This window comes from Diceros bicornis, chromosome 25 (assembly GCF_020826845.1).
Source record: "Diceros bicornis minor isolate mBicDic1 chromosome 25, mDicBic1.mat.cur, whole genome shotgun sequence".
NCBI lineage: Eukaryota > Metazoa > Chordata > Mammalia > Perissodactyla > Rhinocerotidae > Diceros > Diceros bicornis.
The window spans coordinates 4,250,395-4,265,632 of record NC_080764.1 but is presented as its reverse complement, the minus strand read 5'-3'; the positions used below and the strand labels follow the sequence as shown (position 1 = coordinate 4,265,632).

The window sequence follows — 15,238 nt, the reverse complement described above, 5'->3', positions numbered from 1 at the left end:
TAAGCTTATTTTATAATGTGGATTTTGGCATCCTGCCCTGGGTCCCCACAATGTTAGGGATGGGCTTGCTGGGGAAAATGATTACCTGTGTGTTGTGGCAATACTTATGAAATGTTGTATAAATGTGGTCTTAAAAGAATAGCTTATAAGCTTTTTAAAATCACAAGTATTGTACATTGTGCATTTAGGTGAAGACTGAGAAAGGAAATCTGATAATTGAAAAATACGGAATGGAATGCAAATTACAATCTAAAGCACAGTATTGCTAATAGCAACAAAGGGGGTACTGTGGAAGATGCATTCTTTATGCACCTTGTTTCACTAAGTGCAGTCCTAGTCATCCCTTTCTCCATTTCTGCCAGTAAAATGAAGTCTAAAGCCTTGCATTTTGTTTTTAGTGCTAATGAAATTCCAGAAGCAGGCCTTAGTTTTTTAAGTAAACTCCTAAAAGTATAACATACATACAGAAAAGTACCTACTTCCTAAGTGTACAGCAAGATGAATGTTCACAAAGTATAGTGTACCTAGTGTACCCAGCCCCCAGATGAAGTCCTCCAGGACACACGGGATGCTGGGGGTTTCTTCTGGCTCAAGGGAAAGTTTGGCCCTCCATGGGCCCTCCGTGGAGTGGTGGAGGGTGGATGCATTTAGAGACCTGTGTTTGATGCCAGCAGAAAAAAATGCCTTTAATGTTGTATGGTTTTTAAGTAAACTTTTAACAGTAGAATATACATACAGAAGCAGGCCTTAGAAATGCAAGTCTTCATAATTAACAAAAGAGTTCCAGGTCGATGAAGGACAGGTCTCCTCTCCCCTGTAGATGGAGAGCTCTCTCTGCGGATAACACTTGTTAACTGCTCTGAGTTAATAAGGGCTAAATCGAGAACAAATCCAAGAACACTCATCTCGTTTTCCTGTGCAGTACAGACTTGGTAGAGTATACATAACTGTTGCCAACTTGTTCTGGAATATACCTACCCTATTCCTGGAAATACAAGGAGAACAAAAGAGTCTTAAAAGACTCATTTAGACATTGTTGCCATGTCCTTTGAAAATGGCCTTCAAAAGAATCCTGAATTTTGCTTTGCCTTGTTACTTGGTTTTCCTGATGTCATAATTGGCATTTCTGTATTTCTAAACTATGTAAATACTTGCCATTGCTCTATCAGATTAGAAGAAGGCCCTTGGCACTCTTTTCTCTTCCAATATGTGTGGATACTGTCCTGTGACTCTGCTAGACTTCTCATTGTAACCAGCAGTTGAGAGTCTTGTCTCCTTTGTAGGACTTGCAGCTGCCGTCCCTGGTCCTCACTCAGACTACCTCCCTGCTGGTCCCGGGGGTCCCCCTTCCTGGACCCCTGAGGCCTCTGCAGCTAGGACTGACCATTTGGGCCCTATGTTTATGACCCTGTAACTCACTCTCTCACTGCACAGCTCCAAGTCATGAGATGCTATGCTGGCCTTGGGGTGGGGATGAGGGGGGCCTCTCCCCACCCCCAGAGATTTCTTCCTGGGAAAGGAGGCCAACTAGTGTAACCCTGAGCCTCCCACAGCTCCAGGAGAGGGGTAGAGACTTCAGCTGATTGCTAAATTTGGGAAGAAAGTCTGGGCGCACCCACCCACAGAGTGTGAGTCTGCCTCGCCCACGTCAGTCTTCGGAGGCTTGCCCTGCGTGGCTTGCAACTGGGGCTTAACCTCCTTCATTCCGAGGTTCAATGGGCATGTGCATCTGACCAGACTGAAACCGGCCTCCATCAGTAAAAAGTAATCATTTGGACCCCATGTTTACTCTTTCTGTCAACCTTTTCAGAAGTCAAGTGGTAAAGAGAGGCACTAGCTATGAACGTGTGCTCCAGTCAGGACCAGTGGGCCAGTACAGACCGGGCCACCCCCCAACCTCCCCACCAGGGGAGTTAGAAAATCCAAATCCGACCTTCTGACCCTGACCGTGTGGGTGGCCTTGGGAGAGTCACTGGACCTCTCCATTTTCTCACCTGGCAAAGAAGACAACTCCCCTCCCCAGGTTCTCAGGTGTCCCCTCAGGAGGAAACGATGGGACGCGTGTGCGTGTGCCTTCCAGGACTCAGAGTGCGTTCCCCTGCAGCCCAGGGTCACGGGGGCAGCGAGTGAGTGACACACACCAGGGACAACGCAGCCACCCACCTGGTTTGGTCGTCCCCCTTTTCGGGACCTCGACTTCCAGGACAGGAGCCAGGTTTGCATATGCCCCTCGTGCAGAAATCACTGCAAAGCTCACAGGAGGAATCTCACATTTAATTCTGAGAAAGCTTCAAGTGGCATCTACATAAGTGAACGTGCTTCTGAATGAAAATATAACAGCTGCCAGCCCATGTTTCTCTTAAATAAGAAACCACACTTTCTTTACTATTTCTAAAAAATCCACCAGGCTATAAACAACCGAGAGCCCAAATCCTGGATGAATATACTGTTATCTTCAATATATAGAATATTTACAATCTGTCAGTGTGAGTCCTCACACACACCCCTTTTTGTTGTTTAACAAAAGTCATGTCTTGTGGCCAGAAAATGTTATTAAATTTTACATCTTTAACATGCAAGAGGCTTGAGGAGTAGACGGGAAGCTTCAGACTGGTTCTCTTCAGCTGTGTCTCTGACCCTCTGAACTGCTGTGGGCTCCACAGACACCTAATTCCCATCTAAAGGGAAATCCACCCGGGACTCACACACTGTCCTCCTCCTCTCTCCCCAGACGCTGCACTACACTCCGACACTCTCCTTTCATGTTCCTGAGCATGGAGGCCAGGACATGTGGGGACACTTCTGAATGTAGAGGGTGTGCATTGGGGAAGATATGAGTAGAAAGCACGTCTGAGCCACTAAACATTCCTTAATCCCACAAACTGAGCACTTGGGGGAAACTTGCCTATGGCTCTTGAAACTGTCATTGATCACACAACGAGATAAACCATTTTCTGCCCATTAATGTTTCTGGTCTTCAGCCCCAGATACCGGTGGCTGGTCTTCACTGGCTGCCCGTACAGCATGTCGACGAAGAACTCAGGTTCATCTTTGGCCTTAGGTTGGAAGGACAGAAAGCCAAATGTAGTTCTTAGCTTGTGACACAGATAGGTCATTGCTTCCGCTTCATCCGACGGTTCCTCGTACACAGGCTGCTTCATGTCCTCATAGGCAGACAAAATCACTGCCTGAAATAAGTTGATCAATATGCAGATCATCACCAGCATAAAAGATGAGAGGAACAGGACCCCAAGAACTCTGTTATCAGAAAATTCAGTGTTCTGAAAAGCTGATACACAATAGGAGAATATTGTCTGAGTGGCATGAATCAAGTTACAGTAGTTCCATTCATGCTGACCAAATACCAGGTAGCCGAAAGCCACGTATACAAAGAAATACACGGACACCACTAACGCCATGTGGCAGATGCCAGGAAGGGCGGTCTGGATGGCCCTCTGAGCCAGGCGCACATCATAAAAGAATCTGGAATACCTGAGGGTCTTCAAAATTGTCAGAAACAACAGGAAAGCCAAAATTATCCTCACCATATGATCTACTTGAGAAATTGCATGAAAGGGAATGAAATCCGCAGAGTTTGACAAGTAAAACTGAATTATGCCAGTGGCTAAGAAGTGTTTCCTGAGAAAGAGCACAATTAACACAGTAAACATGCATTTTAAAGCAAAGTTGAGCAAATTATACACACTTCTCATGTAGGCGGCCCTTTCCTGCATAATGATGTAGCCCTCATCCAAAATGTAGGCTAAAAAAAAAATGAGAATGGCCACATACAAGTAGATTTCTGCTGACGTTTTTCCGTTGAAATTAGCAAGTGAGAAAGAGTGCACAGATATGCTTGTGTTTACAACACCTAACTGAGAAATCTCAAATACGACTGAAACGGTACAGAACAGGTTTACATCTGGATTAAAAGTCGTCAGTTCCAGAATCACAGCCCATGTCTTCTCATCAAGCCAATTGCTTCTTTGGAGTTCCTTGAGCCTCAGTATGGAATTAAACTCCTGCTGTTCTGGAAAAAAATAGAACGCATACCCTCCTGATCCATAGGTATGTAAAAGTCCATAGGAATAATACATCCATTTCTTTTCCGGAGGCTTATAAGTAAACCCTTTTGTATTCTTGTCTATAGCCCGCTTATCAACTTTATTCCAAAGGTTAGAGTAGTCTTTTGTGTCTTCTGGGTCAGTGCCATATTTGGGATGACAGTGAATTTCTCTTTCCATGCTGTTTTGCACAAAGTTTTTGGCAGGCGGACAAGTCCTTTCACCAGGTTTTGCCCTTACTTGCCTCATCATTGGAAGGCCAAGGATCTTAGAGGAGCTGTCAGGAAGAAACGTTGGATTCAGGTCGTTGTGGAACAAAGGCGGCAGCACGCTGTTCAACCACTGGTAGATGTCCTCCAGCTTGGTCACCGTGGCCAGATCCACAGAAAACTGATCACGAATAAACTGATTATAGTAAAAGCAGTCGGTGTGGTGTAGGAGGGCGACAAGGCTCAACAGAAGGGCTAGAAAGATAAAGTGGGTTAGAAGGTAACTCAGGAACAGGAAAGCTCTTCTCTTGAGCCTCTTCTTTCTTTTGAATATTCTGATTTCATCCTCTGTGAGGGGCTGGTACATCCTCGTGCCTCGGATCTGGATGATGCGCTGCTGTTGCTTGTGCTTCTCACCGGGCTGCAGCCGCTCGCTGTGCAGCTTGATCTCAGTATAACGATACTTGCTCACCCACGACAGGTTTTTACAGTACTTAAGCCTACCTGTTCTTAAGCCTGACAAGACTATAATTTTAGCTGGCTGCACCAGAAAAACTGACTGACAGAACGAACAAAATGATGCAAAGAGCCACTCTATTGACTTTTCATAGCCGTAAGTCAGTCCATAAAATACAATAAAGAATGAGGATATGCTAGAAGTGGCAAAAACCAGGAACCAGGCTATGTAAACACACCACCAAGGCAGAACAATCCTGGGCTTTTTGAGGGGCGCAGGATCTGGCTGGGAAGAGGGCTCTCCAGAAGGAACATCTGGATTGTCTTTCATGTTTGCGTTATTGGCATTTATGTTTGTTCTGTGGCTGTGTGAGAACTTGCTTTCTGCTTTCTTAAGCTGGTGCCTTGTTTTAGAGGCTGCCTTGACAGAAGCCTTAGGAAGTCCAGTATTTTTCCTCGATGGAAGCTTTTCCGCCTCCTGGGTCTGCGGCTCAGCAGTTTCATGGGCATGCCACTTTTCCAAACATTCTTGCCAGTGTTCACTTGCTGCTGACACCACGGGATGCTTCTGAGGCGACACCTCATCTAGAGTCACTCGAGGTTTCCTCTGGGAATAGGTGAACAGAAACGTGATCATCACTTGCACAGGGATGGTAATTAAGACACTTTCCAGTCCTATCATCATTGATCTGACATATTGCCCCCCTTCTGCCTCAGTTTGTTGTTTATTTAGATTAAAGAACATAATATTACACAGAAGGGAGGACAACAGCATTGCTAAACAACAGGACAATCTCTGAAGCCTACTGAATGGTTTAGCAACGACACCAGAAAAAATAGAGAACCACATGTGATTCTTCCCCAACTTATAACTTGCATCTATCAGGAAAAAGTCCTTTCTGCTTAGAGGCTCATCTGGGTGGGTAACATGAAACGTTCTGTCCAAAGAGGTGTCAGCAGAAAGCCATTGCCGGCAGACGAACAGCCAGATGTGTCTGCTGAACAGATTTTCCACCTTGATTCTACTTAAATACCAACTGGGGGATTTGCCCTCGTTGTTGTGCCACACACGAATGGAATGGATGTCCCCCAAGTCACTTTTTGTCGTCAGGAGGAAAGTGTTGATGCTTCCTCGGTAGAGAGTTGTAAACTGCGGGTGGCTTAAACAATGCACATCGCTGGTACTTTCTGTCCCCCTAAGTTGGACAAAGACATTGGCCCTGGTCCCAGACCCACAACGGCTTCCTGTAAAAATAGTGATTAGGTAACATATCTTATCATAAGGATCATTATCAGGTAGAACTATCACATGGTCCCGAAGAAACGGGTCCATTTCATCTCTGTGCATGGCCCAGAAAGCGAGGACTATGTATAGGAACATAATGAAAAGAACAACAAAGAGGGTCACAGGGTTGTGGGTAATGTTCTTGATGACCTCTAACCGTAGGTCCACAGGATTTGGTACCACAATCACCTTGGCCGTCAAATAGTGGGTACGCAGGTGAATGTGGGCTAGCTTTATTGTGTCCAGCTGCCGCCTGGCCCTCCCTCCGTGCTTGCAGATACAGTGTACTTTGTGCCAGGTGGTCTTCTCTCCAAGAACGCAGGTATCTTCTCTCCAGTCACTCTGGATCCCATACATGTCCAAGCAGTGAACACTGAAGAGGGAAATTCTCACTATCTTGTCACTGGGCTTCATGACAAAACGAGGTGCCTGCAGAACCACGGTTATGGTACACTCAGATGATCGGCTTCGCTGAGCTATGACTTGCAGCAGGGACGGTGGGAGGCAAACCACACGGGCCCCCTTAACCGTACAGGCCGGGTCAAACAGGTCACTCTGGTTGGCAATTGGAGGGATGTCATGGGGCACGAGGAAGGTGGCAACGAGAGCAGTGGGGACAACCTGACTGCCGGCATACACCAACACTGTGAACAACACAGTCACTTCCGTCACAATGTGGACCAACACCTCCTTCACTGCTCCGCTGTCCACTTCAAAGCTAAACCCCCCTGTTGTCTTTTTCATCGACTCATCAACCGATGAGTCATTGCTGGGTCCCACTGTGAGATTAAATGTCGCAAAGCTCAAGTTTTTCCTGACGAGATACACTTCCGCTACATCAGGTGTGATCTCTACCACGTCACCGTCAGCTGCAGTTCCCGTCAGTCTGAATCCAACCACTTCTGCCAAAACGTTTTCTTGATAATTTAACCAAGGAAAGGGGTCATCTGAAAACTCACAAAACATTGTAGAAATCGGAGCATTAGCAGCCAAACTGGGAATGCTGCTCACGTTTAGTGAGGGATAAAAACAATTTCGACAGTGTTTCTCATTGCTGAAGTCCTTGGTAACATCCGACTTTTCAGTTTTCTTGAGATACATGTTAAAGCTGGAGCTCTTCATTACAGTGATCTCATTCCCTGGCACTTTACCAGCCAATATTGTGTCCGCTAGAGATTCTACTATGTAGAAAGGGTCTTCAAAAACTTCGTGACGAGCAGTCAGTTTAAAGATATTAGACAAACTTGTTAATATTCCTGTGCTCACGATTTCTATTTGTTCAGAGCGTAAGTGTTTATCTTTTTGTTGATACTGTTGTAGGGCTTGATTGGCTTGCCAAAGCCTCACGGTGACAAGTTTCCGAGCAACTCTAGTGAATTCAGAGGCTTTCTGGGTTAATTTAGTTATAGCCGTGACTAGCTGGCTAATTTCTACCAAAGTGCTTACTGGAAGAATGAAGGACTGATTGACCAGGTGTTCTCGGAGTTTGGTTTTGTCATCGTGCAGAGTTAATTCGGTTTTCATGCTATTCAAAATGGAAGCTGCTATATACATTAAATAACCGGCAGGTAAAAAATCCTGCTTTCCAAGCAAGGTTGATAGTGGTGAATTTGGTCCCATGGTGAAATTGAGTAACCGATGCAGCACAGAACTTGACGAGTTTTTATTAGTAGGAGCCTGTGCAGTGGCGTCAAAAGTCACCTGAGAAAAAGCTCCTAGAGAGTCATATACCTGAGCATACATCTTCAAGGCATAATGATTAGCCAACACACCAACAGGGAGAAAAGAAGGGGGTGATGTGGGGTCATTTCCCAAATACAGGATGGCTCCGAAGGTATTCTCTTTCAAAGAACTGATTTCACCCAAACCATGCAAATCAGAAACTATTATTTTATATGTAAGAGGCATGTTCTTATCCTTAAAATTACTACATTGGACAACAAACTTAGTAAAAAATGCAATTCCGTTAGCTGGGTTAATTTTGCATTCTCCGATTTCAGGGACATGGTTAATAATAAAGGGATGCCTCAAGAGCAAGTTCACACCACTCCAAGTCTCTAAAGATAGAGAAATCCAAAACTTAGCTTCTAAAAAATTCTTAAAAGCAAATGCTTTTACAGATAAATAAGCACCATTTCTCCCTGTCGTAGTTTGCCCCGTCCAATCAAATAGCATCTCATCACCTGAAGGCAACAGAATGGACCATTTATAGATATCACGGGTCATTGCACAATTTGTGCAAGTTAGAGACAAAGAAAATCTATCTGATATAGTCAAAACCGTATCACAATTTTCAATACACGCAATGTTTGCTGTAGGTGTTGGTCCTTGGAGCACATGTACCCTTTTATCAGCAAATGCTGTTCTGCCACTCTTCTGTATCATCATTCTGAAAAAATACACCTGGTCACCTTTAAGGGTTTCTGGCAGAAGTGTTAGTACAGAGCCAGAGGCCGACGTCCACTTCAGATCAGTCTGCTCTGGGAGACAAACGTCCTTGCTCATCACTATTATTTTATCTGTCTGGTAGTTTCTTGGATTTGTGGTACAGTACCAAAAAAATTGGATTCCCTCTAAAGGGTTGTTTGCATCTGGATCAGAGGACGTTGTTCCATTCAGAATCAGCCCATCTGTGAAACCAACTGTTATATCGGAATCCCCAAGAATATCCGCCTTCAGGGGACTTCTAACAATGGTGACATAGATAGAATCTGATTCTTGTACTGGAGAGTTCTTGGGATCCCTTATTTTGAGGGACAATGTGTAATTAAACAGATATACGCCCCAAGATAAAGAATTCGGGGGGATATGCATAATTGATGGCATTTTCCCTAATTTGAGTTCTGGTACATCCAAAGGTTTAGTCCAGTCTGGCACGTCAGATACAGAGGGCACGGAATAGATTTTCCAACGCTGAGTGATGCTTAGGGCCAGCGGGCAGTCAAACTGAATGGTGGCATTGATAGTGGCTTCCATCTTCCTGGTCAGCGTCACGGGAGAACCGTCTTTATCCCTATTGATCCTTACCAGGGTGATAACGCAGGGCACCTGTGATGGTAACTGACAGGACACTGAAGACTCGACGTCTTGGGAGCTGTTTGAGTTGACAGCTTTTAAAACAACAAGGGTGGGCCCATCTGTAGGACACTTGGTTTGGGCCACGAAGCCCATGTAGGGGTGAGGGTCTCCGGGCAGAATGGAGCGGGGCGACACGCGAGAGGAGGAGGAGGCAACCCCGGGTCCGACGGGCCAGAGACGGAAGGTCCATTGCAGACGCCCAGGCGAGTGCAGCAGCGGGGTGAACCACAGCAGGGAGAGCCGGCGCCCGGCGGCGGACAGGTGCAGGTCCACGTGGGTGGGCGCGGTGGCGCTGCTGGCGGCTCGGCCGGCGCGGAGCAGGACGTGCACGTGCAGGCAGGACCGGCGGCGCCGCTGCGCGGGGCGGTCAGAGAGGCAGAGGCTGCGGCCGCCGCTCAGGACCACGCCGCCCCCCGGGGCCGCGCGGGGCCGCAGGTTGAGGCGGGTGCCGCGCACCCAGATGCGGGCCCGGGCCTCGGGCGGGGGGCGGCGAGCCAGGGCGGCGCCCGGGCCGCGGAGGCCGCCCGGCAGCGCGGCGGGCCCCCTGGGGACGGCGGCCCGGGCCCCGCCGGCAGCCGAGGGCGCAGGGAGGCGGCCCAGGCCCAGGCCCAGGCCCAGGAGGAGGAGCGCGGGCCCCGGCCGCATGGCGCCCGCCGCCGGGGGGAAGCTGCGAGGCGCCGCGGAGGCCGCGGGAGGAGGCCAACGGCCGCGGGGGCGCGGGCCGCCAGGGGCGCGCGGGCCGCGGGGGTCACGAGGGCTGCTGGGGTCTCTGAAGCAGCGGGTGGGGCGCAGGCTGCGGGCGGCTTCGGCCTCTTCTGACGCCTGTGTAGGCCGCAGACCTGGCAGTGCTGGTGGGGTTAATGCGGCCCAGTGTCCGGGCCCCCTGAGAAGCCCCCTCACCTGGAATCCCACTCCCTTGGGAAAACTAGTCACAAAACAGTGGAGATCAAGAGGCCCTGGGAACTCCCTGAGCGCCCAGGGACGTCTGACTTTGGGTTTCTTTTGCTTTCTTTTTCTGCTTTCTTAAGGTGAAACCCTGAGTCATTGAATTTAGATTTTCTTCTTTTCTAATAGAGCCATTTAATGCTGTAAAATTCCCCCCAAATACTGCTGAACTGCATTCCACATATTCGTCATATCTTTATCATTCAATTAAAAATACTTTTAATTTCCCGTTATAGTTGTGATGCATGAATTAGTTTAATGTGGGTTAATTTCCAAACGTTTGGAGTTTCTGTGAAAATCAAAATGGTTATTGATTTTAATTTAATTATGTGTGGTCAGAGAATATATTCTGTATGATTTTTATGCCTTTACATTTATTGAGACTTGTTGAAAGCCCATTGTGTGGTCTGTCTTGATGTATGTTCCACCTGCGCTTAAAAAAGAACGTGTATTCTGTGTATTCTGTTGTTCGGTGGATACATGTCAATTAGATCAAGATGGTTGATAGTGTTGCTTAGATCTTCTATGTCTTTTCTGAATTTTTGTCCAGTTGTTGTGTCAGTTGCTGAGATAGGGTGTTAATCTCTCCTACCATGACTGTGGAATTGTCTCTTTCATTCTTTAATTCTGTCAATTTTTGCGCTGTGTATTTTGGGGCTCTATTTATTAGGCGTATACACATTTGTGCTTATGTCTTCCTGATGAATTGCTCCTTTTATCATTATGAAATATCTCTCTTTATCTCTGGTAATAATCTTTGTTTTGAAGTCTTTTTTACCTGATATTAAAATAGACACATTAGGGCCAGCCTGTGGCTTAGCGGTTTAAGTGCTTGAGCTCCACTACTGGCGCTCGGGTTCGGATGGAGGGCGTGCACTGATTCACTGCTTCTCCCGCCATCTGAGGCCACGTCCCACATACAGCAACTAGAAGGATGTGCAGCTATGACATACAACTATCTACTGGGGCTTTGGGGGAAAAAAAAAAGGAGGAGGATTGGCAATAGATGTTAGCTCAGAGCCGGTCTTCCTCAGCAAAAAGAGGAGGATTAGCACGGATGTTAGCTCAGGGCTGATCTTCCTCACAAAAAAAAAAAAAATAGACACATTAGGGCTGGCCCCCTGGCTTAGCGGTTAAGTGCACGTGCTCCGCTACTGGCGACCCAGGTTCGGATCCCGGGCACGCACCAACTCACCGCTTTTCTGGCCATGCTGAGGCTGCGTCCCACATACAGCAACTAGAAGGATGTGCAGCTATGACATACAACTATCTACTGGGGCTTTGGGGAAAAAAAAGGAGGAGGATTGGCAATAGATGTTAGCTCAGAGCCGGTCTTCCTCAGCAAAAAAAGAGGAGGATTAGCATGGATGTTAGCTCAGGGCTGATCTTCCTCACAAAAAAAAATAATAATAAATAAAATAAAATAGACACATTATATCTCAATAAAACTAGAAAAAATAAAATAAGTAGCCACACTAGCCTTGTGCTTACTGTTTAAATGGCACATCTTTTTTCATTCATTTACTTTCAACTTATTCATGTCTTTATATTTAAAGTGGTCTTTCATAAGCAACATTTAATAGGGTTTTATTTTTTATCCACTCAATCAATCTCTGCCTTTTAATTGAAGTATTAGACCATCAACATTTAATGTGATTACTATCACCATTTAATATAATTATTGATATGGTTGGATTTAGGTCTGCCACTTTATTATTTGTTTTTTTTATTATCCCCTCTGATGTTTTTTCTTTTATTCCTCATTAATTCATTTAGCATTAGTCATTCCACACATATTTCTTGAGCATCTACTATGTGCCAGGCATTTTTTCTAGCGTTAGCCCTAGTCCCAGTTCTCATGGAGCTTCTATTATAACGGGGATGAGAAACGATCAAAAATAACCAAGGCATGTGTGATTCCAGGTGTGGTAAGTGGTGTGAAGAAAAATAGGGCAGGCTAAGAGATAAGGATTAGGGATGAGATAGGGGAGTCACTGGAAGGCCTCTCTGAGGAGGAGCCCTCTGGGCCAGCAGATCTGCTGGCCAGATCCTCTCTCCCTCCCTCCCTTCCTCAGAGTGCACATACCAGGGAAAGGCCATGTGAGGACATAATGAGACATAATGAGAAGGTGGCCATCTGCCACCCCAATCAGAAAGAGGGCCCTCACCAAGAATCCACCACCCTGGCACCTGACCTTAGACTTCTAGCTTCCAGAACTGTGAAAAATAAACGTCTGTTGTTTAAGCTGCCCAGCCTATGGTATTTTGTTATAGCAGCCTGAGCAGATTAAGACAATGGGAAAGGTCAGGGCTGAAGACTCAGAGGTCATGTAGGGAGGAGGCACAGATAGAGAAATGGACAGACCCTAGAGTCCTCCAGTATTTCAAGATCAGGCCAAGGAGGAGCTGGAGAAGGAGCTGCAGTGGGGCAGGAGGAGAGCCAGGAGGCTGTGGCGTCCTGGGAGCCACAGGAAGAGGGAGTTCAAGAAAGGGCGTGGCCAGCTGTGCCAGGTGCAGCTGAGGATGAGGAAGAAGAGTGGGAGAGGTGGCCACTGGGTTTGGGAACAGGAGGTCATCCTGGACAAGAGCTGTGTCAGCGGCATAGTGGGGACAACCACATACAACTCTCTGGGCAAGTTTTGCTGACGTGGTAGATCAGAAAAGTGGGCCAGTCGGCAGAGGGGAGTTGGAGGGGGTGATTATAAAATATCTAAGATGTACAAAATCTATAAAAAATAATAAAGAACACCCTGTGCCCACATCCCAGCTAAAGAAATAAAACAATCCCAATACAGTTGAGATAATAATAATAAAAAAATAGAATAAAACAAAAATAAAGAAAAATAAACAAAACAAAACCAATACAGTTGAAGGCCTCAGTGTACCTTCCAAGAGAGAATCTCCAGCACCCTCCCAAGGCATCCATGAACCTAGGTTTAGTTCTTATTATTCTCACATGTTTCTTTACTGTTTACATCGGAACCAACACCTTAGCAATACATTGTTTTGTATGTTACTAAACTTTACATAATGCGATTATATTGCAGATATTCTTCTAAGGACTGTGAGCATCATTTGGTTCTATTCACGTAGCCTTAGTTCATTTCCTTTCATACTGCATAGTAGTCTGTTGAGGGAATAGACTATAATTTATCTATTCTGCTGATGGCTGTCAAAGTTGCTTTCTATGTTTTTCTATTATAAATAATGTTGCTAAGCACCTCGGGCTTGTCCCCTCGTGAGTGTAACCAGTATGTTAGGTAAGCAGATCTCAAATTTGAAGAAAACGAATTTATGTCTCCTCTCCCCTGCCCCCTGCTCCTTCAGACTCACTGTGTGAGGCTAATTCTTTCCTATCCCCTTGGATAAAGTTATCCATTCACTTTTAGTTTTAAAAAAATTACTTTTTTCAGAAATTAAAATGTCTGGGTCCATGTAAGGGTCAAAGCTCTAACTTTATTGTATATTAAACGTCTCCCCTCCCCAAATCTGGTCTTTGCCTCTCTCCCTGGACAACCCCTGACCCCCCAGGGGGACCTGAAGGGGCAGAGAGTAAGGGGCCAGCACCTGTGTCATGGGTGTCGCCCGGCGGCAGGCGTGTGTACACTGACTCTTCCTTGGAGGGCATGGCCTCCTCAGAGGGCCTTCCCTCACTGCAGGCCTCTCGCCTGGTCCCTCACTTAGGCAGGGTCCCTTCAACATCCTTCAGCCCCGGGTTTGTGGATTTCTGACCCACCCCATAGAAGCCCTTCACTCTTCCGGCGAGCCTTTTGGGTAAAGGCCTCCTGGCCCCTCTTTCCCCCCAACAAGGGCACACCCAGGCCAGAGGAAATGCAGGCACCCTTTGCTCTGACCAGCCAGGAGTGTGGCCTTCCCCACTGCAGTCCCCGCTCCCACTCATTGCTCAGAGCTGCTGCCACCAGCCACCAGGCCCTCCAGGGGCAGAGGTTAAGGAGTCTCCAGGAAGGCCCTGCCACTTGCATGGGTGAGGGATAGGAGAGGCGAAATGCCACATCACATGTTTTGGTCTCCAAAGACACTCTTCTACCCGCCTCTTCAACCTCCACCCTGGAGAGAGTGCAGGGCAAGGTCACCCACAGGCCCTTCAAGGGGACCTGGCACCTCCTACCATGCCCTACCAGGCATATTAGGAGGCTTCCTTGCCACCCTCAGTGTTTTTCTTGGCCTTCTGGGGCCTCCTGGTCATACAGGGGTGCAAAGTTGGAGCCTCGGAGTCTTATTATCTTCACTTATACCAGCTAGATACTGCCAGATTCTTCTGGAAGTGGTGGCACCAGTTTACACTGGACTCAGGGAGAGGGGACATGGGGGGGAGGAAGCAGCGAGGCACTCACCTCAGGCACAAAATTTAAGGGTGGGAGTGCCAAAAACCTGAGTAATCAAGACAAATAATATTTTTATATTGAGGTAAAGTTCACATAAAATTAATCATTTTAAAGTGTACAATTCAGTGGTATTAAGTACATTCACAATGTTGTACAACCATCACGTCTATCTAAAGGCCAAAACATTTTCATCACTCTGAAAGGTAACCCATACCCATAAGCAGTCACTCCCCATTCCTACCTCCCCGTGGCCCCTGGCAACCACTAATCTACTTTCTGTCTCTGTGGATTTGCCAATCTTGGATAGTTCATGTAAATGGAATCCTACCATATGTGACCCTTTGTGTCTGGCTTCTTTCATTTAGCGTGGTTTGGAGGTTCATCCACATTGTAGAATGTATCAGTTCTTCACTCTGTTTAGAGTTGAGTAATGTTCTATTATATGCATATATATAACACATTTTGTTTATCCATTCATCTGTTGATGGACGTTTGGGTTGTTTCCACCTTTTGGGAATTGTGAATAGCGTTACTGTGAACATTTGTGTACAAGGTTTTGTTTGAATACTTGTTTTCAAATCTTTTGGGTACATACCTAGGAGTGGAACATAGGGTCGTTCTATGTTAACTTTTTGAGGAATGACCTATTGTCCACAGCGGCTGCACCATTTTACATTTCTACCAGCAATGTACGGAAGTTCCGATTTCTCCATGTCCCTGTCAACACTTATTTTCCTTTTTAATTCCATCCATCCTACTCCATGTGAAGTGGCATCTCATTGTGGTTTTGATTTGCATTTCCTTGATGACTAATGATGTTGAGCATCTTGTCAAGTGTTTATTGGCCATGCGTAT

The 15,238-nt window shown here is 46.4% G+C and overlaps 1 protein-coding gene across 1 annotated transcript; it reads right to left on the bottom strand.

Moving 5' to 3' along the window:
- Positions 1–2,930: 2,930 nt before the first annotated feature.
- On the bottom strand, positions 2,931–9,737 carry PKDREJ (polycystin family receptor for egg jelly). The gene has a single exon (XM_058567985.1). It carries the CDS (start codon positions 9,735–9,737, stop codon positions 2,931–2,933), a length of 6,807 nt encoding a protein of 2,268 aa, XP_058423968.1.
- Positions 9,738–15,238: the final 5,501 nt, after the last annotated feature.